The following is a 22,510-nucleotide window of genomic DNA, read 5'->3' on the forward strand; positions in this document are numbered from 1 at the left end:
TAGCATAATGCTGCTTTCCTTCAGCCTAACGGAGAAGGTAAGAGACTAGGTCCTGGAATGGACCTCTCCTTTTAATTTACCTCAGCCTCTTAATAAGCAGTATCTTCTTCTCAGCGCTTGTTCTCATGCTGCCTTGTCTCACTTTATGTTTGTTTTGATTCATAAGGGACCAAGATTGGAGACCTCCATTGGCTTAGGAGATCCTCCCAGGGGAAACAACATACAGCCTTACTTTTTTTTTTTTTTTTCCTAGACTCATCCTTGGTGGAGCCTGTTGCTGAACACCAGGCCTTTCAAGATGGTCCTCAGTATTCTTAGCATCCTTGTTCTTTGGGAACTGGTGCTTTTCATCGACCACAGGGCTGCGTTGGCAAAGGTAGGGCAGCCTGACGTTGCCATCCTGGCTGAGGACCCTAGCTGGCCCCTGGTTCGGGAGCTGCTAGAAGAGGCTCCCGGCAAGCAGCAGAGGAAGCCACAGCTCCAAGGACCCCAACTGCAATACATGCTGAAGTTGTACCAGAGCTCAGCTGACTCACTTGGGAACCCTAGGGAGAACCACACCATTGGGGCCACCATGGTGGCGCTGGTGAGGCCCTCGGCCAACGCAGCAGAGCCTCTCAGAGGTGAGTTATCATGTCCTCATGCTGCTCTGGAGGGGAGAGAGGTGGAGGAGAGTGTAGAGAAAAGGGAAGCTGTGGGTTTACTGCCGGGCCTCGTTGTCTGGTGGGTGGGTGGTTCTCTCAGGCTTAGTTTTCAAAGGATAGCAAGCTTGGGAGAAGCTGGTTCCAAGTCCACTTCCCTTTGGGGCTTCAACTTCAGCACAGATTGCCTTGGTGCCTACTGTAGAACTTTCCCCGGACCCAGGACAACTGAGTGACGTGTCAGCCTCTTTCTTCTGACAAAACGTCTTACTGCTTGACAGAGCTCTGAAAACTGTGATTGAGAAATACCCAACTACATTCTTGTGGAGGGCTATCTATGTGGTGTTTTTCTCTTAGAAGGAAAAGAATACAGGCTGCTGAGTTGGGAACCTTACAAGGCCTCAGAAAGGACAGAAATTAGCTAATATCTGAGGGTCTGTATACCTGGCTCTGTGAGCATCTGGTATTTAATCTTTGATGACAGCTAGTATCATTAGCTGTATTCTCCTAGCTAACCCTTACTGTGAGCTTACTGTGTACTAGGCATTGCAGAAAATGCTTTATAGACATTATCTATCTTAATCCTCACCACCACCATATGAGGTAGATAGTATTCACAGACTTACTTTATAGGTGAAGAAACAGGCTCAGAGTCGCTTGCCCAATGTCACACAGCTAGTAATTGGTAGAGCCAGGTGTCAAAGCCAGGCTCTCAGGCCCAAGAGCCTGTGTTAATCACCATGCTGTGCTGATTCCCCAACAGATTTTAACTGCACACTAGGCAGTGTGTTTGGGTTGGGTATATAGAGGAAAATAATTACTTTCTTGACGTCCAGGAGCTCTCCGTGCAGTGGAATGGATAGGAAATAATCATATGATGATGTAACAATACGACAAGTGCTTTGAAAAGGAAAAGCAATAGGGCTCCCAGGACCTCAGAAGAAATGGCTCATAACTGTAAGCAAGAAAAGGAAAACAGGGAGACTGTTGCAAGGCCTCACAGAGGAGGTAGTATTTGAAATAAATCTTGCAGAAGGAGCCAGGTGACTCTGCATTGAGACAGAAGTGTCTTCTGATTTAGGAAAGAAAATAGCTTGGTGTGGCTAGAGATTCATTGAGTAAACATTTATTAATGGCACCTGCCGAGTGTTAGGCACACAGATGTGATCAACATAGGCAAAAACCCTACTCTCATGGAGCATGCGTTCTCATGGTGGAGATAAATAAGCAAACTCAGTTAAACAATTGGGAATTGTGGCAAGTGGTATCAAAGAATGACAGGGGTTGTTATGATAGAGAATGGCAATGCAATCTTCCTTTTCCGTGGGGCTGTCAGGGAAGGTATCTCTGAGGAAGAGCCATTGAGCTCAGGCCTGTAAGATAAGCTAGGCATGAGAAGAGTAGGGAGAAGCCTGATTTAGGCAGAAGGAGCAACATGTGCAAAAGGATAGAGGGTGGAAACAAGCTTGTCCTGATTGAATAGGAGCATCAGTGTGGCTGGAGCCCCCTCGCGAGCATTGTGGGGAGTGTTAGGATATGAGGCTGATGAGGCAGGGACTTGTAGGCCATGATAAGGGATCTGAATTTCATTTGTATGTGCAAAAGAAAGCTGTACAAATCAAGTTTGTACAGATGATATGAGGCTAGAAAGGAGAATTGGTACAGTTAGGCAAGTATCCTGGTCTGACTGTGTAACATACTGGCATCTAGGGACTCTGGAAAGGACCCAGAGACAGATGGCAGATTCAGTCACACAGGATGTGTGCGTCGGCCCTTTCCCTGAAAAGTTCAGAGCGCAGACCCTGCCTGGCTGTGATTCTTAGCAACCCCATCCTGCTTCAGGAAACATGTGATGTCAAGGTCTGGAAGGAAGGAGCAGGTCCTGCCCAGACAGCCTGCTAGAGGTTTGGGTTGAGTTCCTTGTCCGGCAGGGTGGGGCAGGCATATGGGTGGGTGCCTTGGAAAGATTACTGTAGATGGCAGTGTGGAGTAACTTGAGAAAGCAAATACAGGCCTGGTTTGGGCTTGTGTGAATGATGTCTAGAACCCCGAGCTCTTGGAACTTGAACTTGCAGTAACCTGGAACCTCAAGATGTTAAAAAGCTTCCACGTTGAAAGTGCTAGGAATACCAATGCATTCCAGGCTTGCGGCTTCAGTGGAGAAGAACGGTTAGGTGAATGATACAGAAATTAACATGGAAATATTTAAGATGCTTGAGGATAAGAGAAGGTTTTTTTCGTAAGAGGCCAGGTTTTTGTAATCTTTGCTCTTGACACTTGCCAGGAAGTGGGTGCTGAAGTTCAGAGCACTGTGGGCTCAACCTTCCAACCCTTTGGCCACTGGGTGTCAGTGCTACAGTTTGGATTCAAGCTCTCAGTCAGGAAGGGACCTGAAACTTCCAGTAGACTTCTCAGCAAAGAAATATTTATGTGGTCAAGGTCTTGTTGAAAATGGTATTTAGGGGAATAGTGGTAAAATGAATAGGGTAAATGGAGAACCATTTCCAGCAAGAAATAAGAGAAATCGAGGGCTGATAGGGAAATGACAAAATGAGGAAACGACGCTCAAGAGGCAACACTCGAAGTTGGTGGGAGGCAGAAATGCAGACATGGCAAAATAGCTGTCCTGCTAGGAGTGGATCAACAAATTATTTTGTAGTGCCGGTGATCCTAGATCTGAAATGATGGCAGGTCACAGCACCCAATATTGGATTGTGGCCCCAAAGCTGCACCTGTAGAGTGATGTGACATGAGGACTTTTGTTAATCCAAATATGTCTCAACAAATCTAATTGGTTACCTTTAATACTCAACTAATGATATGATTGATCTTCTCCCATATACATAATATATACACAAAATAGTTCTATATTTGAGATTTTTTTCCCTCAGCCTAGTGTTGTAAGTGATCTAAAAGACACAGTTTCACTTCAGAAAAACAGACTTTGTTCAAATCTTAACTTTACCATAACAATGAATGAGATTTTTGTTTTTTTGTTTTATTTATTTATTTATTTTTGACATAGCTTCTGTGAGCCTGTTTTACGTTCCCGGGAAGAGCCAGGAAGCTGAGACGTAATGCTGGTTGCTCTTCAGGTTCTCACGAGGAGGAGAGGAAATTCCCCTTCTACAGACTCATCCAGGATCCTGGAAAAAGACTGAGCATTCTGAACACTTTTATACGTCTCATTGATATAACAAAAATGCAAGGTCCAAGGATAAAGTGTCACTCCATCGGTGCTCAAGACCTTTACTACCTTTTTGCTGCTGACATAGGAAATGGAGATGTAGGAACCTGGGCCCCGTGTGATTCCAGAACCTTTGCCAAACATCTTGTGTGACATCCCTCTCTCTCCAAGCTTTAGACGTCAGGGAAGGCCTTGAGGAACCTCTTCCTGAAGGAGGAAAGTGCTTGGTTGGGCTTTTCTTGAACCAGGGCTCCACATGGCAGGAGAAGTGGAAGCGATCTAGGTAGACTTGTTCCAGGTAAACAAGAGTGGCTCTCACAAGCCTGTGTGCTGCCTGGTTTCCTGTAAAAGGAAAGTCCAGGGTCCGTAAATGCCAGGGGATAAGAGGAACCAAGAACAGAGGATTAGCTTCTTACCTCCTAGCCTGAATCTTCCTCACAAACCTGTTCAATAGAGACTGATGGTTGTAATCAGCCCTAAAATTAACTCAAGATAATAGCTGTCATTTATTGAGCAGTTAGTAATGTACGTGATGCTTTCCATGCATTAGCTCTTTTAATCTTCCGGTGTTCCCTCCACCGTTTCCAAGTCAGCTTTCGCCAGCTGGGCTGGGATCACTGGATCATTGCTCCCCATCGCTATACCCCGAACTACTGTAAGGGAGTCTGCCCTCGGGTACTTCCCTATGGTCTCAATTCCCCCAATCATGCTATCTCACTCGGAACCTTTTAAGAGTCTCATGCTCTACCGACTGAGCTATCCGGGCGACCACACATTCGGAACCTTTTAAATGAGCTTGTGGACCAGAGTGTCCCTCAGCCCTCATGTTTCCCTTATAAGTTTGTCGCCATTAGTGTCCTCCTTATCGGCACAAATGGGAGCATCCTGTACAGGAGTATGAGGGTATGATTGCTCATTCTTTGCTTTCATCTGCAGGTACAAGATAGAGCTTTCAAAATTCCATAGCCTTTTGGCTAAAGTTTAATGTAAACACATGAAAGCTCTCCATAATCTCTGCAGTGTGATTGTGTATTTAAGTGATGGCACTGGGCTGTTTTGCAAATAAATAATTTTTTTTCTTGCTGTTGAAGAGAATCTTGGAAGGCAGCTATGCTCACCACTATACCACCAATGCTTGAAGAGAATCTTGACTGTTCTTGGGATAGCGAGACAGCAGGTGGAAGGAAATGTTTTCTTTTAACTGTGGCCAGGAATTCAACCCTAATCTCGGAGGGGCAGAATTGGATCCTCAGAAGTTCTGCTCCTTTAAGGCACATTGCTAGCCATCAGCCCTCACCAAGGTGCCACTTCGAGGAAGCCCAGTAACTCTTTTCCCTGCCTAACAGTTCTGCCCAGTCTTCTGGCCATTCTCAGTGGGATGGGACTAATTTAGGTTGAGTTCATGTGTCTGCCAAATGTAAATCCTGATCTCTTTCTTACCTGAGCATTGTAATTTAACTCATTTTACCAATCCCTTCTCAACAGTTGGTGTCAGGTAGACTGAATATTTTGCAAACCTATAAATACACAAATTGTATTATTTTTAGCCTAGGGAGCTGTTCCTTAACATCCTTTTTCCCATCTACTTTCTTCATCTTTAGGATTTAGCTCAGACATTGCCATCTCCTCAGTACCCCCATGACACCCCAGACTCAGGCAGGTGTCCCTCCTCTGTGTTCACATAGCACTATTTGCTTTAATACGGCCTATTGTAATTATCTTTCTTGCAAAAAGATGGAGCTCCTCCTGAGGGGTTTCAGTTGTCCTACCCTTCTATATATTACAAGAGCCTGCCACCTAGTAGGTCCTTGATGACTACAAACACACAAAAGTGACATTTTTGTGATATATTTTTCCCAACATGGAATATTTCAGTGTTCACATTTCATTAGTTTTTCATTGCAATAAATGTAATACAAGATATATGTTGTACATAAAGCAAGATGATTCATTCTTGTGCCTCATTGTTTCAAACTCATAATGTAAATTACAATAGAAAATGACAGCCATATTCTTGAGTAAGACAGTTGGTGTAATCATTATATATGCTGCAAGTTGACCTGGGAGATGAACTATGGGCCTCCAGTCTAGCCGTTTCCCCAGCCTACTTGGGCGAGGCACCGATACCTAGCAGGCCTGAAGATGGACCTTCATTATAGGATCAAATCAAGAATTTAGCATCTTGGTTCTTAGGAATTTTCAGAAAGCGTTCTTAGGGATTTTGCAAAAGTTATGATCTCCTAGCCTTGAGTCCTGGTGCGTTGGAAACAATCTATTCATGGAGGGCTCAGGATTAATTGGCCTTGTTATCCAGTAAGCCTTGAATTGTCAGAATACCCAAGAAAAACACTGACAGGATGGGGTTAGTTGTGGCTGATATTACAGATTCTCTTTTCTTTTGAAATACTGCTTCAGCTCAACACATTTTCTCAAATCCAAAATAAGAGCTCTGTACCTCAAATCACCTTCTGAGAGGAAGAAGACATGGTTGCTAGTGGAGGGGGTATATGGATGAGGAGGGGGAGTTGTATCTGCCCAGGTGGGTGGGGAGAAATTGCTATTTGGTCTGGAAAGGGAAAGTAAAAAGCAAAGTTTCTCTTGTCTCAACAATCCCAGGGAATAGGCCAGAACTTCATTCAATGCGTGGGTGCAAAAGGAGCAGGCATTGAAACTTGCTTCTGAGCCTGGAGCTCCTTCACATTTACCTTGGTGGTATATTACAACTAATTCTGGGCAAAGTTGGGATGCAGACAAAATTTATCTTCAGTTCCACAAAATATTTGGGTGTCTAGTCTTGTAAAAGAATAGTTCATGTCTTCAGTTAATTCTCCCAATAGCATATGAAGTGGGAGGTATTAGTCCCGTTTAAAAAACCCTGCTTCATTGAAGCATAATTCATATACCATAAAAGCCACCATTTTAGGTGTAAATGCAGTGTTTTTTAGTATATTCACAAACCTGTGCAAACATCACCACAATCTAATTTCACCGTAAAAAGAAACCTCGTGCCCATTAGAAGTCAATTTCCATTCTACCACCCCTTACCACTAGCCCCTGACAACCATTAGTCTGCTTTTTCTCTGGATTATCGATATTTATATAAATCAAATCATAAAATTTTTGGATTTGTTGTAGCCAGATGTGTTGTAGCATGGATCAGTACTTCATTTCTTGTTATTGGTGAATAATATTCTATTGTAGGATATACCAGCTTTTGCTTAAATATTCATCAGTTTGGGAATTCAAGCTGTTTCTGCATTTTGGCTCTTATGATTAGTGCTGCCATGAATGTTCATGTGGAAGTTTTGGTGTGGACATATATTTTCAGTCCTCTCGTGTATATGCTTCAAAGCAGAAATGCTGGATCGTATGGTAACTCTATATTAAACATTTTGGGGAACTAGCAAACTGTTTTCCAAAGTGGCTGTACCATTTTACAGTCTAGCAATGTACGAAGGTTCCAGTTTCTCCACAGTCTCACCAACACTCATCGTTTCTTTTATATTCTAGCCATACTGTTGGAGGTGAGGTGGAATCTCATTGTGGTTTTGATGTATATTTCCCTAATGACTAATGAAGCTCAACGTCTTTTCATTTGTTTATTGGCAACTGGCACATCTTCTTTGGATGAGCCAGCTAGTGAGCTAGAGAGTTGTTCTTCCTGTCAGTGGTGGATCCTTGCAGGAATGAGCCAACTGCAGAGATGTTCTTTTGTGCCTGTGATGAGCTCTAGTCCCTGAGGTGGAGCACTTGAATGCCCCAGGCTTTGGGAGGAGCCCTGAAGCCCCCAGGGGGGTTGCTTGATCTCCACCACAGCAGTGGTGGGTTGGGGATGGAGACTGGGCATGTTTAGGTTGGCTGAGCCCGGAAGGGCGCAGAGGTCATTTTCCCAGAGGCTAGGGGGGAAATGCTGGGTGGAGGGTGGAGGCACACTCTCCAAACCAGGATGACTGCTCATGAAGAATGAGCTGCAACTGGATGTTGGGAGGGAGCTCCTCCCTGCTTGCCTCACCCCTGTCCTCTGGTGTCTGTTTGCACATGGGGGTGCCTGAACGCACTTGGTTTCTAGGGCACTGCAGGTTGACATCTTCCCCACTGGGGGACCCTCCCTAGTCTGACAGCGCAGCTTTGAGCTTCAGTAAGGCTCCAAGTTCATTTTCCCAGCGACAGTGGAAAGCCAGTGGAGGAGTGTCAAGGCAGGCTTTCCAGACCGGGAAGTCTGCTGGTGAGGGAAGGGCCTCAATTCCCCAGCTGGCTGTCAGGGGTGAACTCTGCCCCTCTTATGTTGCCCTTTCCCTCCAGTGTCTGGTTGCAAAGGTGTCAGGTTGCAAACGTGCCACACTTGGTTGCTATGGCACCGCAGGCTGGGATATTCCCTGCCGGAGGATCCACCCTAGTCTGAAGGTGTGGCTTTCCTTTAGGGGAGATACGTGCTTCCCCAGATCTCCACGTCTCAGACCCCCACAGTATTCTCCCATTAGTTCCCCCCACATGTCCTCCCTTGCCTCCCTTGCCAAGTCCAACTCCTAAACCTCCCCCTGTGTCCCCCAGGGACTCGCTTGAGTCCAAGAGGCACAGGATCAGGCCTACACGTCTGACCCACTAGCGTGCATCTCCAAAAAACACCAGTATGCAGGGAGCTCCCAGATCGGGCACCCCGGGTCCACTGCAGGTCCTCAAGGGGAAAGGTGTGGGCCCCACTCTCTGTGGAAACCTCAGACCGGAGGACCCACCCACTAGAGAGAGGTGCCCACTTGCCAATTCTTGGCTCAAACTGCTCTCCTCCTTGAAGTGGGTTGGGGAGGGGCAGGGAAAGACAACAATCTGAATGGAAGAAAGCTGGCTCTCTGGCCTCTCAGGTCACTCTCCTTGGAGGGCAACTCTGCACAGAACATCCAAGCTCTGGGATTATGCAAGTTCTCCCCCCAATTCCTTGGTCACCGCTGTGCCTGGGCTCATGGGGGCAGAAATGCTCCCAAGTAACTTGGTAGCTAGCTAGCTCACAGCAACCTCAAACTCCTGAGCTTAAGCGATCCTACTGCCTCAGCCTCCCGAGTAGCTGGGACTACAGGCATGTGCCACCATGCCCGGCTAATTTTTTCTATATATATTTTTACCTGTCCAGATAATTTCTTTCTATTTTTAGTACAGACGGGGTCTCGCTCTTGCTCAGGCTGATCTCGAACTCCTGACCCTGAGTGATCCTCCTGCCTCGGCCTCCCAGAGTCCTAGGATTACAGGCGTGAGCCACCTCGCCCGACCTGGCCCTTTTCTTAATGATCATTCCATTTTGCTTTTGTTTAGTCTACGCCGGGGTTTCTCAGTGCAGCACTATGGACATTTGGGTTCAGATCATTATTTGTTGGAGATCGCTTTCCTGTGCATCATATGTGTAGCAGCATCCCTGGCCTCTATCTAATACATGCCAGTAGAACCTCCTCCTCCAGCTTCACAACCAAAATGTCTCCAGACATTGCCAAATATCCCCTGGGGGACAAAATTATCCAATGTTTAAAACAAGTGGTCTACCCCGTTTACAAAAATGGCTGCCTGACAGTCCATTGCATGGAAATACCATTATTTATTTACTTTTTCCCTAGTGATAGACATTTAGGATATTTCCAGTCTTTTGCTACCAAGGACAAGATAGCAGTGTACAGTACTTTCCCATTGTATGCATGTTAGTGCATCCATAGGATAACTTTCTAGAAGTGAGATTTCTAGTTCAAAGTTATGTGCATCTTTGAAGTTTGATTCAGAACTGTCAAATTGCCCTCCAAATAGGATGTACTGATTTGCACTCCTAGCAAGCGTATAATGCCTTTTTGCATAAATAGCATGGTGTAGTATCCAATGGTTTGATTTTTGCCATTGTGAGGGAGAAAAGAGGGGTGCATTTTAGTTTATATTTCTTTTTTTTTCTTTTGTTTTTTTTTTTTTTTTTTTTGAGACAGAGTGTCGCTTTGTTGCCCTGGCTAGAGTGAGTGCCGTGGCGTCAGCCTAGCTCACAGCAACCTCAGACTCCTGGGCTTAAGCGATCCTACTGCCTCAGCCTCCCGAGTAGCTTGCCCGGCTAATTTTTTCTGTATATATTTTAGTTGGCCAGATAATTTCTTTCCGTTTTTAGTACAGACGGGGTCTCGCTCTTGCTCAGGCTGGTCTCGAACTCCTGACCTCAAGCAATCCACCCGCCTCGGCCTCCCAGAGTGCTGGGATTACAGGTGTGAGCCACCGCACCCGGCCTGGTGTATATTTCTTGAATTGAGTGTCATTTCATATTTTTAAATGCCATTTGTACTTTTTTTCTTTAAAATATTTACTATAGTCATTTGTCCCTTTTTCTCTTGGCTATGGAATTAGTTTGAGTGCTGGATGCCAGCTCTTTATGTTAACTTAAGTAAATAAGGTCTCTGTCATATGTTATAAATATTTTTTCATAGTTTGTCATTTGTTTTGACTTGGCTTATCATACATCTCAGGCAGTAGACGCTTAAATTTTTTTAATGTCTAATTTCACAATCTTTTGTGGCTTCTAGATTTCTTATATTCTTAAATAGGCTTGTGTGAGCCAATATTATAAAAACAGCATTTCAGTTGTGTGGAAAACGTGGTTAATGAATGATGGTGGCACAATTGAGTCTCCATCTGGATGGAAACAAAGTTAGACTCTTCTATATCCTGTAAAGGTAAATTCCAGATTGATTAAAGAACTAAATATATATTTGAAAATTAGATAAAAATTCAGGAGGATATTTGTATAACCTTGCATTTTGATGAAGATAGGAAACCCAGAAACCATAAAGAGAAAGATTGTCAGATTAGACTGCATTAAAATGTTAAAACCTATACAGTCAAAAGACATATTTGAGACTGAGAGAAAAATACGTGAAGTACATATGATACACAGAGGATTTATACATGGAAAATGCAAATGATGATTTAAAAAGACAAAAAAGTGGTAGAGAAATAGTCAAAAAGATAGGACAATTTATAAGAAAAAAGGTGTAATGCTGTATGAAAGATGTTTACCTTCCTCAGTTTTCAAGCCAGGAAAACACGGCTCGTTTTCATTCTTCCTTTACTGTTGTGTTCTAACAAATGAAACTAGTCTCAGCCCTTGTGCTAATTGTTTGCCTTCCAGGCAATTTTTTGTTTTTTGTATGTATGTAGAAAACCTACAAAATTTTCCCTGGGTTTTTAATGAAAATATGTTCCTACTATGCATATTCTGAATTATGCTTTTTTCATTTAGACAAAAGTATCCCAAACATCCTTACATGTCAGTCTGTTGTTTTCATGGCAGTTCTAGAGTATAGAATTAGCAATTTATTTAACTACCCTAGTCCTGCCAGTCGAGACGCAGTTTTTCTTTTTTTTTTTCCAGGGATCATTTTTATCGTAAGCAATGTCACCTGATAGTGCAGCTGTTGTTCTACCATTATGCGTTCCCAGGAACACGGAACATCTAAGGCTTTCTTCTACTTTTTGCTAATACAAATAATACTGCCTTGGACATCCTTGTGTACATATCAATATTTCATGCTGAGCGTGAGCGATACAGGCTCACGCCTGTAATCCTAGCACTCTGGGAGGCCAGGGCGGGAGGATTGCTTGAGGTCAGGAGTTCAAGACCAGCTTGAGTAAGACCGAGACCCCATCTCTACAAAAAAATTAGCCAGGTGTGGTGGCACGTGCCTGTGGTCCCAGCTACTCCAGAGGCTGAGGCAGTAGGATGATTTGAGCCCAGGAATTTGAGGTTGCAGTAAGCTATGACAATGGCACTACATTCATGCCCAGGCAAAAAAGCAAAATCCTGTCTCCCCCCCCCAAAAATAAATAAAATGATGAGTGCACATTAAAAAAAAGAGACTATGAAGGGTCATATGTGGTATACTATTATACACTTATTTCACATTCTTTCAGTTATATATTGGGTTGTGGTCTTTTTTTTTTTTCTTTTTTTTTTTTTTTGAGACAGAGTCCACTCTGTTACCTGGACTAGAGTGCTGTGGCGTCAGCCAAGCTCACGGCAACCTCAAACTCCTGGGCTCAAGCGATCCTTCTGCCTCAGCCTCCCGAGTAGCTGGGACTACAGGCATGCGCCACCATGCCTAGCTAATTTTCTCTCTATATATTTTTAGTTGGCCAGATCATTTCTTTCTATTTTTTAGTAGACACGGGGTCTCACTCTTGCTCAGGCTGGTCTCGAACTCCTGACCTCGAGCAATCCACCCGCCCCGGCCTCCCAGAGTGCTAGGATTATGGGTGTGAGCCACCACGCCCGGCCTAAAGAAATATTTTTTGAAAGTTCTCTTAAGATTGGCTATATGTTTGATATAAGGAGGCGGGGCACTGAGTTGTGCTTTTAAAGTTTATGGACCTGAGTTCAGAATTCCCATGTGACTCTCCAGAAAGACACATGTCTTTCTACTCATCCTTTGTCACCGTGCACAGACCACCCACTCTCCCAGACTAACTCCCCAAATGCAGAGACGGCTCTTCAGGCAGCACGGTGTAGTGCAGAAGCCTGTAAGACTTGGGCATCAGGCGCACCTGGCTTCAAATCCTGGCTCTGCTCTCATGAGCCATGTGACCTCGGGCAAAGTACTTAGCCTTCCTGATTTGCAATTTCCTCATTTGTAAGATGGGGAAATAATAGCTTTCACTTGTCAAGGTTTTTCTGAGAATTAAATGAGATGATGTATAACATTGGTCTAAGCATGTAATAGGTGCTTTTATAATTACAATACCAGGTGTTGAGCTGTATTTTCTGTTTGTTCTTTTCAGTACTGACAATGTCCTGTGAAGGTGGAACCCAAGATTAAGGAAGACCAAAAATATAATGTTGAAGTAAGAACCACTAATATGGCCAGCACATCATAAAGACAAAGTCTCACTGCAAAAGTGAGACTTTTCTGGCAGACTATAATTGTCACCACCTTTTTCTTGCATGCATAACATCTGAACCAGTGTCCATTTCCTCTATTTGAGCAAAGAGGAGGATTTTGGAAACAGGACACTTTAGAACGAAGGCCAAAGTGTTGACTGCACAAATTTCAGAGTGCATGGCTCTCAACATAGCTCTATAAACACCATCTCAGTCTAAGGATATTCAGTGGATGCTCTTAAGAGAACAAATTGTTTTGCTCACTAACTCAATCCCAATTATGAAGAAAATTTTCAGCAATAAGGAAGCCTTTATAAGGAATCAGAGGCATTCTGTTATGGAGCTTTCTAGTATTTGGAGCTACCAAGTATAGTTTCTCCCCTGGGAACTATGAAATCACCTGGCAGGCCTGGATCCTCTTGATTATACGACAGCTACGGTGGACCCCAGCAATCCTTATCTCAGCTGGGTATACCTCTGCCTATTTAGGCTGCTTCTGAGTCCCCAGGTAGCCCAGGGATAGGGTTACCTATAGTGCTATGCCACTGGCTCACACCTGCTCATGAGAGCTGATAGTTGAGTTTTTAGGAAGTTTTCAAGGAAGTTGTTAAACAGAGGCATCATTCAATATTGAATTATATAAACTTACAATTAGGCAAAAGTAATGAATACTTATAATTTATTGATTGTTTTACTACATTTACTATTATCTATGTTTTTAAAGTTATTTATATCTTTTTTTATCTATATGGTGTAAATCCCTTATGATGGCATGCTATGGGCCATCTCTTCTCAACTCTGCATTCACTGATGCTGCACTGGTACCTTGAACTGGCCATTGCTGGGAGTATTTACGAGAAGGAAAGTGGCAAATGCTACAAATTAAGGCAGTTTTTCCCCCAGAGAGCTGATTGTTAAATATTTACCAGCATACCATTGGACTTACCTCCCTTAAGTCTCTAGGGAATCTAATGGCCATCATCTCAAGTGGAACACCAAGACCTCTCTGCATATCTCTACACCCAAAATGGTATTTCCTTGTACAGCTTTGTTATTGGCTGTTACAGAGCACACGGAACTCTCATATACTATGGGTAAGAGGGAAACATGAGATAGCCACATTGGAATGTAGATTGTCAGTTTAGCAGTCTTATTGCTAGCTATTTATTCAAGTGAAATAAAAATGTATGAGCAAGAGTGAGACTCTGTCTCTACCAAAACAAAATAGAAAGAAATTAGCTGGACAACTAAAAATATATAGAAAAAATTAGCCGGGCATGGTAGCGCATGCCTGTATTCCCAGGTACTCGGGAGGCTTAGGCAGAAGGATTGCTTGAGCCCAGGAGTTCGAGGTTGCTGTGAGCGAGGCTGAGGCCACAGCACTCTAGCCTGGGCAACAGAGTGAGACTCTGTCTCAAAAATAAAGAAAAAAAAAAAAAAGAAAATGTATGTTCACACTAAAACCTCTCTGTGGGGGGTTATACCAGGTTTTTTTGCAATTGCTAAAACTTATAAAAAACAAATATGCTTCAATTGATAAATGGATAAACAAATTGTGACAAATCTACACAACACAATTCTGCACAGTGGTAAAAATCAATGAATTAGTGATCCATGCAACACTGTACATGAATCTCTACTGCATTTTGGTAATTGAAATTAGGCAGATGCAAAAGCCTACATGTTACATTCTTTCATTTACATAACACTCTGGAAAAGGCAAAGTTATAGATAGAGGACACAGATCAGTTTCCTGGAGATAGTGCCATAAATTTGCTTAACACAGCTGCTGCCTCAGCATCCATTTTAGGCTTGACATAAGCTGTGTGAAACCCAGTTGTATGTCAGCACCTTTGGCCTAGGTAAAACTTTCCCTCTTTGTGTGGTTGTTTGTGATATAGCCTGCTTGTTCCTCATCTTACTGACCCAAAACTCAACACACCCTACAGTGCTAACCACAGTTAAAAAACTAATTTTTAACAACAGTCATGTAAATAAGTTTCCCCCTTCCTGCATGTTTTCTTTAGCCAGTCCACAAGAGAAAGCCTAAGGGATTACTCCCATGGACCTTAAGAAAAGCATATTCCCACAGATCCTCTCTTGCTCCCCACCCACTGGTTGAGCTCCCTACTGTCTCCAGACTACCTGTCAGCCCTGTGGCCACCCCTCTTCTCTCATGGATCTGTGAGTAGTAAAACGCTTCTATTATGTTCTGTATTTGGTTGTGCTGACTCATCTGTTTCTCACCTGACTGACACACCTGAACCTCACTTCCCTCCTGGCTAGGGTGCTCCTAGACTATCACCACTCTGAAGAGAGACCTCAAGACCAAATTGAAAAGAAATCATAACAGTAAAAACCATAGCAGGTGAAGGAGGGGTTCACTACAACATGACACAAGATGGGGGATTTCTGGGAGTAATGGAACTTTTTCATGTGTTTTTTTATTGGTGTTGGTTTTTTTTTTCTTTTTGAACTATGAATAATGCAGAAAATATATATTTTTTTCAGTTTTTTTAAATTTTTTTTTCTTTGGGAGACAGGGTCTCACTCTGTCACTCAGTCTTGTGTGCAGTGGTGTAATCATAGCTGACTGCAGCCTCAAACTCCTGGGTTCAAGCTATCCTTCCACCTCAGCTGGAACTATACTTGCATGCCACCATGTCTGGGTAGTTTTTTCATTTTTTGTAGAGACAGAGTCTCACTATGTTGCCCAGGCTGGTCTCAAACTCCTGTGCTCAAGCGATCCTCTCACCCCAGCCTCCAAAATTCTGAGATTATGGGTGTTAGCGACCAAGTCCAGCCTTTCAGTGTTTTAACTGTGGTGGTAGTTACACAGCTGTATGTTCGTGGCAAAACTCTTGGAACTGAACGTCAAAAAATGTGAATTTTGTTGTATGTAAATTATGCATTAATTTCTAAAAAACAAAACAAAACAAGAAGCCTCATAGGGATGGAAGAGAAGAAACTTGGGATTTAGTCAGGGAAATACAACACACACAGACACACACACACACACACAAACATAACCTAAGGACACTTACAGAGAAATACTCAAATGAATACACATTTATGTACAGTAGTATGAATAGCATCCACAGATGTCCTAGGAAGACATCAAACCAGTGATACCTACTTCTTATAACAAAAGTCATAACTGTGCTGAGAACTATTGGTAGTCTGGTTTAGTTTTTCCCCAGTTTCTGCATAAATGTGTCATGTGATACAGACTGAAAGGCTTCAGTTTTTGCACATCAAAATATCTATAAAGAAAACTTTCAGAATGTATGTGTACTTTTTTAAGCAATATGTATTGGCCTCGTGAAATGTATAGTTTATTATATAAAACATGCTAATTTCAGTTTGAGGGGAAAAAGGAAATAGTGACTAATATTTTCTATTTTGATAACTCTTGTGTAGTCTTTTTGGCTTTATCCTCATTGTAGCCAGGGAATGATAGGGGAATTTGATGATTGTTTCCCTTTTGGCAAAGGAGTTTATAATATTTTTACACTTATATTTTGCCCTCACTGTGTAGAGAAAACTAGGCAATATTTCTTCTAGATAGAAAAATAGTCTGTAGCATAAAAGAAAACCTGAAGATGGCATGAGACCAAGGTAGATAATGATAAGCTGAAAGCTGTAGCGGAAGTGAATTCATCTTGACCTATGTGTGAATTTGCAGCAAGGTTTGATGTTACTATTGCAACAGTATTAGACCATTTGAAACAAATGGGCAAGGTGAAGAAGCTGGATAGATGGGTACCGTATGTTAAATGAGCATCAGAAAAGAAATCATCTCAAAGCTTGCCTTTCTTTGCTGTCACGCCATAAAGGTGAGGCATTTCTACACTGTATTGTTACATGTGATGAGAAATGGAGTCTTTTTGACAATCGCAAGTGTTCGGCAAAATGGCTGGATAAACATGAAGGGTGGAAACACAGTACAGAACTGAATATTCATCAAAAAAAAGTTAATGGTGTCTGTTTGGTGGTCCAGGCCTGGTGTTATCCACTATATCTTCATGAAACCTGGTCAGTCGATGACAGTGGATGTCTACTGCAACCAACTGTGTAAAATGATGAGGATGCTTGTGATGAAGCGGCTGAGATTGGTTAATAGAGACAGGCCAATCGCCTTGCAAGACCCCATGTCACAAAAAACCAATGCTGCTCACGCTACAGAAGCTGGACTTGGAAACTCTCTGTCATCCACTGTATTGGCCAGACCTTGTACCAACTGACTACCACTTCTTCCTGGCTTTGGACCACTTCTTGCAAGGAAAAATATTCAATTCTCAACAAGCTGTGTTTCTAGGATTGTGGGGCAAGACTGAGAAACTAGAGACAATAAAAAGGGTGAAGAATATGTTGAAAAAGTGTGAGAAGGATGAAAAAGTGGAAAGATCCACTTTTGGAGGATGGTGGTGGTGCTCAGCTGTTGGAGAAGTGGGAACTTTATTATGAGTACAAGGAGAAAAGTGGAGGTTGATGAGTTAATAACATCTAGGAACTAAGTGAAAAGGTTATTCAAAGTGGCACTGGTACGGATGCTGAAGTCACTGAGGAGTGCTGCCATTCAAATAAAGGTTTGTGATACTAAATATAACTAAAGACATCACAGAAAGATATTTAGGTAACAATCACATTGGGACAATATTCAAATAGGTTGCTATAAGAAATCATCCAGGTGATTATCTCAAAATGGTTGCATTTATATTAATAAATTTATTTATTTCAAACTATGAAGGGGCTACAAATGTTTTTGTTATATGGATATTTTTTATAATGCTTAAGTCAGGGCTTTAAGTGTGCCAATCACACAAACAGTGCTCACAATAGGTAAGGTTTTACCCCTCCCCTCTTCCCCCTTCTTGATTTCCTATGACTTTTACATCTCTTTGAGACCCTGTGTGCCCATCAGTTAGCTCCAAATTATTAGAGAGTACACATAGTGTTTGTTTTTCCATTCCTGAAATCAACCTAAGTGCTCAACAAATCATGAGTGCATTAAGAAAACAGGGCATATATATCTCATAGAGTACTACTCAGCCATAAAGAGGAATAAGATAATGTCTTTTGCAGCAACGTGGATGGAATTGGAGACCGTTATCCTAAGGGAAGTATCTCAGGAATGGAAAATAACTTGAAAAAATATTATATGGGTCAAAAGGTCAGTCCAGAGTCACCCGGAATTGCCCACGGAACTCTGCGCTCACACCCACCCTTCCTGGGCCGGACCATAACGGCCCCCAGGCCCACTTCCGGTCCCGGGCACACCCGCCGCCATTTATCCGCCACCCGGTCACTCCACCGGCCACCGCCCTCACCCACGCTGGGTTTACCCCGAGGGGCCCGTGGCCGCCAACGCCGCCACTGCCTGCTCCGCAGCCTGCGCTCCCGAGGCGTCTTCGCGTTTTTCCTGCTCGCCGCGCCTGCGCTACCCATCATGGCCGCCATCTCTCAGGTGCGCCACAACTACAACCCGGCCTGTGAGGCCGCCGTCAACAGCCACATCAACCTGGAGCTCCGCGCCTCCTACGCGCACCTCTCCATGGCCTTCTACTTCGACCGCGACGACGTGGCCCTGAAGCACTTCTCCCGCTACTTCCTGCACCTGTCGCACAAGAAGAGGGAGCACGCCGAGAAGCTGATGGGCCTGCAGAACCGGCGCGGTGGCCGCATCTGCCTTGGCGACATCAGGAAGCCCGAGGAGGACGACTGGGAGGGCGCCCTGCAGGCCATGACGTGCGCCTTCCACCTGGAGAAGATCATCAGCCAGAGCCTCCTGGAGCTGCACGAGCTGGCCACCGACAGGGGCGACGTGCAGCTCTGCCGCTTCCTGGAGAGCCACTGCCTGCCGGAGCCCGTCAAGACCATGGAGGAGCTGGGTGGCTACCTCACCAACCTGCGCAACATGGGGGCCCCAGACGCCGGCCTGGCGGAGTGCCTCTTTGACAAGCTCACCCTGGGCGGCGGCGGCAGCGGCGATGGCAAGGAGAACTGAGCTGGGACTGTCCCCACAGCCACGGGTCCCTTCCCCGGCTCAGGCCACAAAGTAGTCGGGCGAGCATATTTCCCCTTCAGAAGTTGACTTAAGTTTTTTCCTTTCAGTTTTACCGTTGTGTCCAATAAAGTTATCTGGTTCTTCGAGCAATAAAGTTGTCTAGTTGATTTGTGTGTGCAGACCTCTCACGTTTGAGGAATAAGGGCAAATCCCTGCGTGCGGGTTTAAAACAGGTATCCAGGGGGGCTCTCCACCCACCCATACATAACCCATGCACTGCAGCTCAAGATCTCCACGGATGGAGGGGAAAGGTACTGCATTGGCCCCTGGTAAACAAGAAATTAGTCTCCCCTGTACAAACTTGTGGACATGTGGGTTGGGGTAAAGTGAGGAGTGGTGGGGTGAGCGGTCTGGGGCCCGTATATGTGGGTGTGTGTGCATGGTACAGTGTCAAACATGGTCTAGAATTGCTTATAGTGACTGCCTCTGCAGAACAAATGACAGGACTCGTATTGGGTAGGGATTAAAATAAAGGGGTCTTCAACTTTACATCAAACTTGTGTTTTAAAATTTGCAAATATTATTGTTCATTGATTCTAGGTAGCAAGAGGGGGGCTCTGGAAGATGGCATGGCAGAATCCCTCTTTGACAAGCTCACCCTGGGTGGCTGCGACAGGAAGAACTGATCTGGGACTGTCCCCCCAGCTATGTGTACCTTCCCAGGTCAGGCCACCAGCCAGGTGTGCACATTGCCCTTTCAGAACGTTCACTGAGGTTTGTTCCTTTCAGTTTTACCATTCCTTCCAATAAAGTTATCTGGTTCTTAAAGCAGTAAAGTCGTCCAGTTGGTTTTTATGTGCAAAACTCTCACCGTTGAGGAATTAGGGCAAATCCCTGCACAGGATTAAAGTGGGTACCCAGGGGTCTCTCCACCCACCCAAACATACCCCATCCCCATGCAGCTCAGCAACTCCATGGATGGAGGGCAATAGGTACTCCACAGGCCCCTGGAAAACACATAGTCTTCCCCTTAAAAACTCTGCAAGCATGTCCGGTGGAGTGGGGTGGAGTGATGTGGGGTGGGCTGTCTGGGGCCCTGATGTCTATGCATCCAAGTGCATGGGACAGTACAAAACATGGTCTGGAATTCATCATAGTGGTTACCTCTGGGGAAGAAGTGAAGGGAATGGGATTGATTAGGGAGGGTTTAAAATAAAGGGGTGTTCAAGTTTACATGACACTTTTGTATTTTAGATATGGAAATGTTAACTTTTATTGATTCTAGGCAGCAAGATGGGGTCTCTGTGTGATGGGATGGCAGAGTCCTTCTTTGACATGTTCACCCTGCGCGACAGTGATGTTGGGACTGAGCCTTAGGCTGGCTTCCCTACAGAACAGGGGGAGGGGGTGATTTTCTACATACTGTCCTTATGAAACCTCCACTCATGTTTTTTTTTTTTCCTTCAGTTGTATGATTTATTCCAATAAAGTAACACAGTTAAAAAAAAATACCTGGGCCGGGCGTGGTCACTGACGCCTGTAATCCTAGCACTCTGGGAGGCCAAGGCAGGTGGATCACTCGAGGTCAGGAGTTAGACACCAGCCTGAGCGAGACCCCGTCTCTACTAAAAATAGAAACAAAAATTATCTGGACAACTAAAAATATATATAGAAAAAATTAGCCGAGCATGGTGGCACATGCCTGTAGTCCCAGCTACTCGGGAGGCTGAGGCAGGAGGATCGCTTAAGCCCAGGAGTTTGAGGTTGCTGTGAGCTAGGCTGACGCCACGGCACTCACTCTGGCCCGGGCAACAAAGTGAGACTCTGTCTCAAAAAAAAAAAAAAAATCCTGAATAAGAATGCCGAAAAATACAAGGTCAAGGCTGAAGGTGAAATTTGTGATACTGAATATAAAGTAGACTAGATCCCTCTGAATGTTAAGCCAGTGACTGTGGCTGCTTTGAAGAATGTAGGGGGAGAGTTGAAGGTGGAGACCCTTCCATCCATTGTGGCTGGTCTAGGTGGAAAAACTAGTGTGGCTTGAAGTGCCTTGGTGGCTGAGGAAACTAGGAGAGGAAGACAAATACCAAATCTTTTTGGACAAGTCAACGAGATTTGGTCATGTACAAGAGGTGAGGAATGGGAGATTGAAAAAATAATTCAGGTTCTGGGGTTTGGATGTGAGCACCTGGGTTGATGGTGGTACTATTATCAACCTGGGGATGTCTGAGGTAGGGCCCCTGGGGTGGAGGGGTGGGGAATGCAGGTCTTATGAAATCTGGGATTCCTATTAGAGATGCATGCCCAAATGGCATGCAGATAGCTGGAGAAATGAATGCCTCCCCCATCAAGAGCTAATGGGATGATGTCAGGTTTTGAAGATACATATGGAAGACATCATCCTATAGTTGATATTGAAGTCATGTGACTGTGTAAGCTCACCTGAAGGGGGGAGGAGAGACTATGGCACAGCCAGCCAGCTAATGGATACAGGATGGTTGAGGTATTTTAACACCCAGAAGGGTGCTGGTCCCACTTTGACCATTATCTTGTTCCAGACTGTGGCCTTCAGTATCTGCTCCGAGTGCATGACAAAATCAGCCTATTTCTGATTTCAATGTGGACTTTGGCTCTACCTTTCAGGATGTGGGGAGTTAACCTTTGACCTTATCTTCATTGCTGTGTGTAGAAAGAATTTCCTGGTACATGCTTAAAGCTCTGACTCGGGTGGGGTACAGGCAATATATGTAACATGTCAGAAAAATTAAATGATTTCTAGTGCCTCTTTTTTTACTAAAATGAAAGAATAAATGTTTATGGCTTGCCAAGGGCCTTGTGAGAAATCTGAAAGGTAGTTTTAATTGCAAAAGCTACGACGAGTCATTATTTTATTTCCATTTTTATTTAGGATTCAATTTTGGGAATGCTAAAATTAAAAGTTGCCTGGATGTGTGATCACTTAACATAGAATCCTGAGCCCAGGAACATTATTGGTTGTAGCTTAGCTATCTATTAATTCAGTGGGAGGACAATGTTTAAGTAAATATAGTAAAGTCTTTAAGACTTTAGAAATGCAGAACTTGTTTGTTCTTTAAGAGAATAATAAATGGCATGATGACGTTAAGACAAAGGGATATTCAGGTGAGAGAGAATCTCTGCTATTTGGGCAGAATACGTATAAGGTGATGTGGTAGACTGCACATGGCCTCCTAAGATATTCAGGTCCTAATCCCTAGAAATCTATGAATGTTACTTTATAGTTTGCAAGTGGGACTTTACAAGTGTGGTTAAGCTAAGGATATTGAGATGAGGAGATTATTATGAATAATCTGGGTTGGCCCAAAATATATTCAAAGTGCCCTTATAATAGGGATGAAGAGGGAAATTTGACTACAAAAGCAAAAGGCAATGTGACAACCGAAGCAAAATTCTACACTGTTGGCTTTGAAGATTCAGGAAGGAGTTATGAGCCACAAATACATAGCTCTATAAACTAGAAAAGGCAAGGAAACAGATTTTACCCTGGAGCTTCCAAAATTAATGCAGCCCTGTTGACACCCTGATTTTAGCTCAGTGAAACTGCAGATTTCTGACTTGTAAGAAAATAAATGTTCGTTGGTTTAAGCCACCAATTTCATGGTAATTTATTACAGCCACCATAGGAAACTAATACAGAAGAATAATAATCGTTTACAATCTAATTTTAAGAGCAGACCAATATGCCAACAAAATTTAGTCCTTTTCACAAAGAACAAACTAAATTCTGGGTTTGCTTCAATATAGCAGTC

General features: G+C 43.8%; 2 protein-coding genes across 8 annotated transcripts in view; both read left to right on the forward strand.

Moving 5' to 3' along the window:
• The window catches only part of TMEM47 (transmembrane protein 47), a 120,457-nt gene that overhangs the window by 39,892 nt on the left and 58,055 nt on the right, over positions 1-22,510 (forward strand). For 2 of the 7 annotated variants that reach the window (XM_045538542.1, XM_045538547.1), the window contains 2 exons: positions 254-623; positions 3,667-5,760. In XM_045538542.1, the coding sequence (XP_045394498.1) occupies positions 254-318 (65 nt within the window). In that variant the 3' untranslated portion in view covers positions 319-623; positions 3,667-5,760. Of the gene's footprint in view, positions 1-253; positions 624-3,666; positions 5,761-12,615; positions 12,679-14,742; positions 14,908-19,322; positions 19,554-22,510 lie in introns of those variants that run through there. The other 5 variants (XM_045538543.1, XM_045538546.1, XM_045538545.1 and 2 more) reach the window with 5 other exon arrangements.
• LOC123628262 (ferritin heavy chain-like) lies at positions 17,641-18,722 on the forward strand. Its single transcript, XM_045537883.1, has one exon. It carries the CDS (start codon positions 17,850-17,852, stop codon positions 18,720-18,722), a length of 873 nt encoding a protein of 290 aa, XP_045393839.1. The 5' UTR covers positions 17,641-17,849.

The sequence above is a fragment of the Lemur catta genome, chromosome X (genome assembly GCF_020740605.2).
Source record: "Lemur catta isolate mLemCat1 chromosome X, mLemCat1.pri, whole genome shotgun sequence".
NCBI lineage: Eukaryota > Metazoa > Chordata > Mammalia > Primates > Lemuridae > Lemur > Lemur catta.

Coding starts and splice junctions, on each gene's coding strand:
- LOC123628262 (XM_045537883.1), top strand. CDS start 17,850: ATGGAAAATAACTTGAAAAAATATTATATGGGTCAAAAGGTCAGTCCA.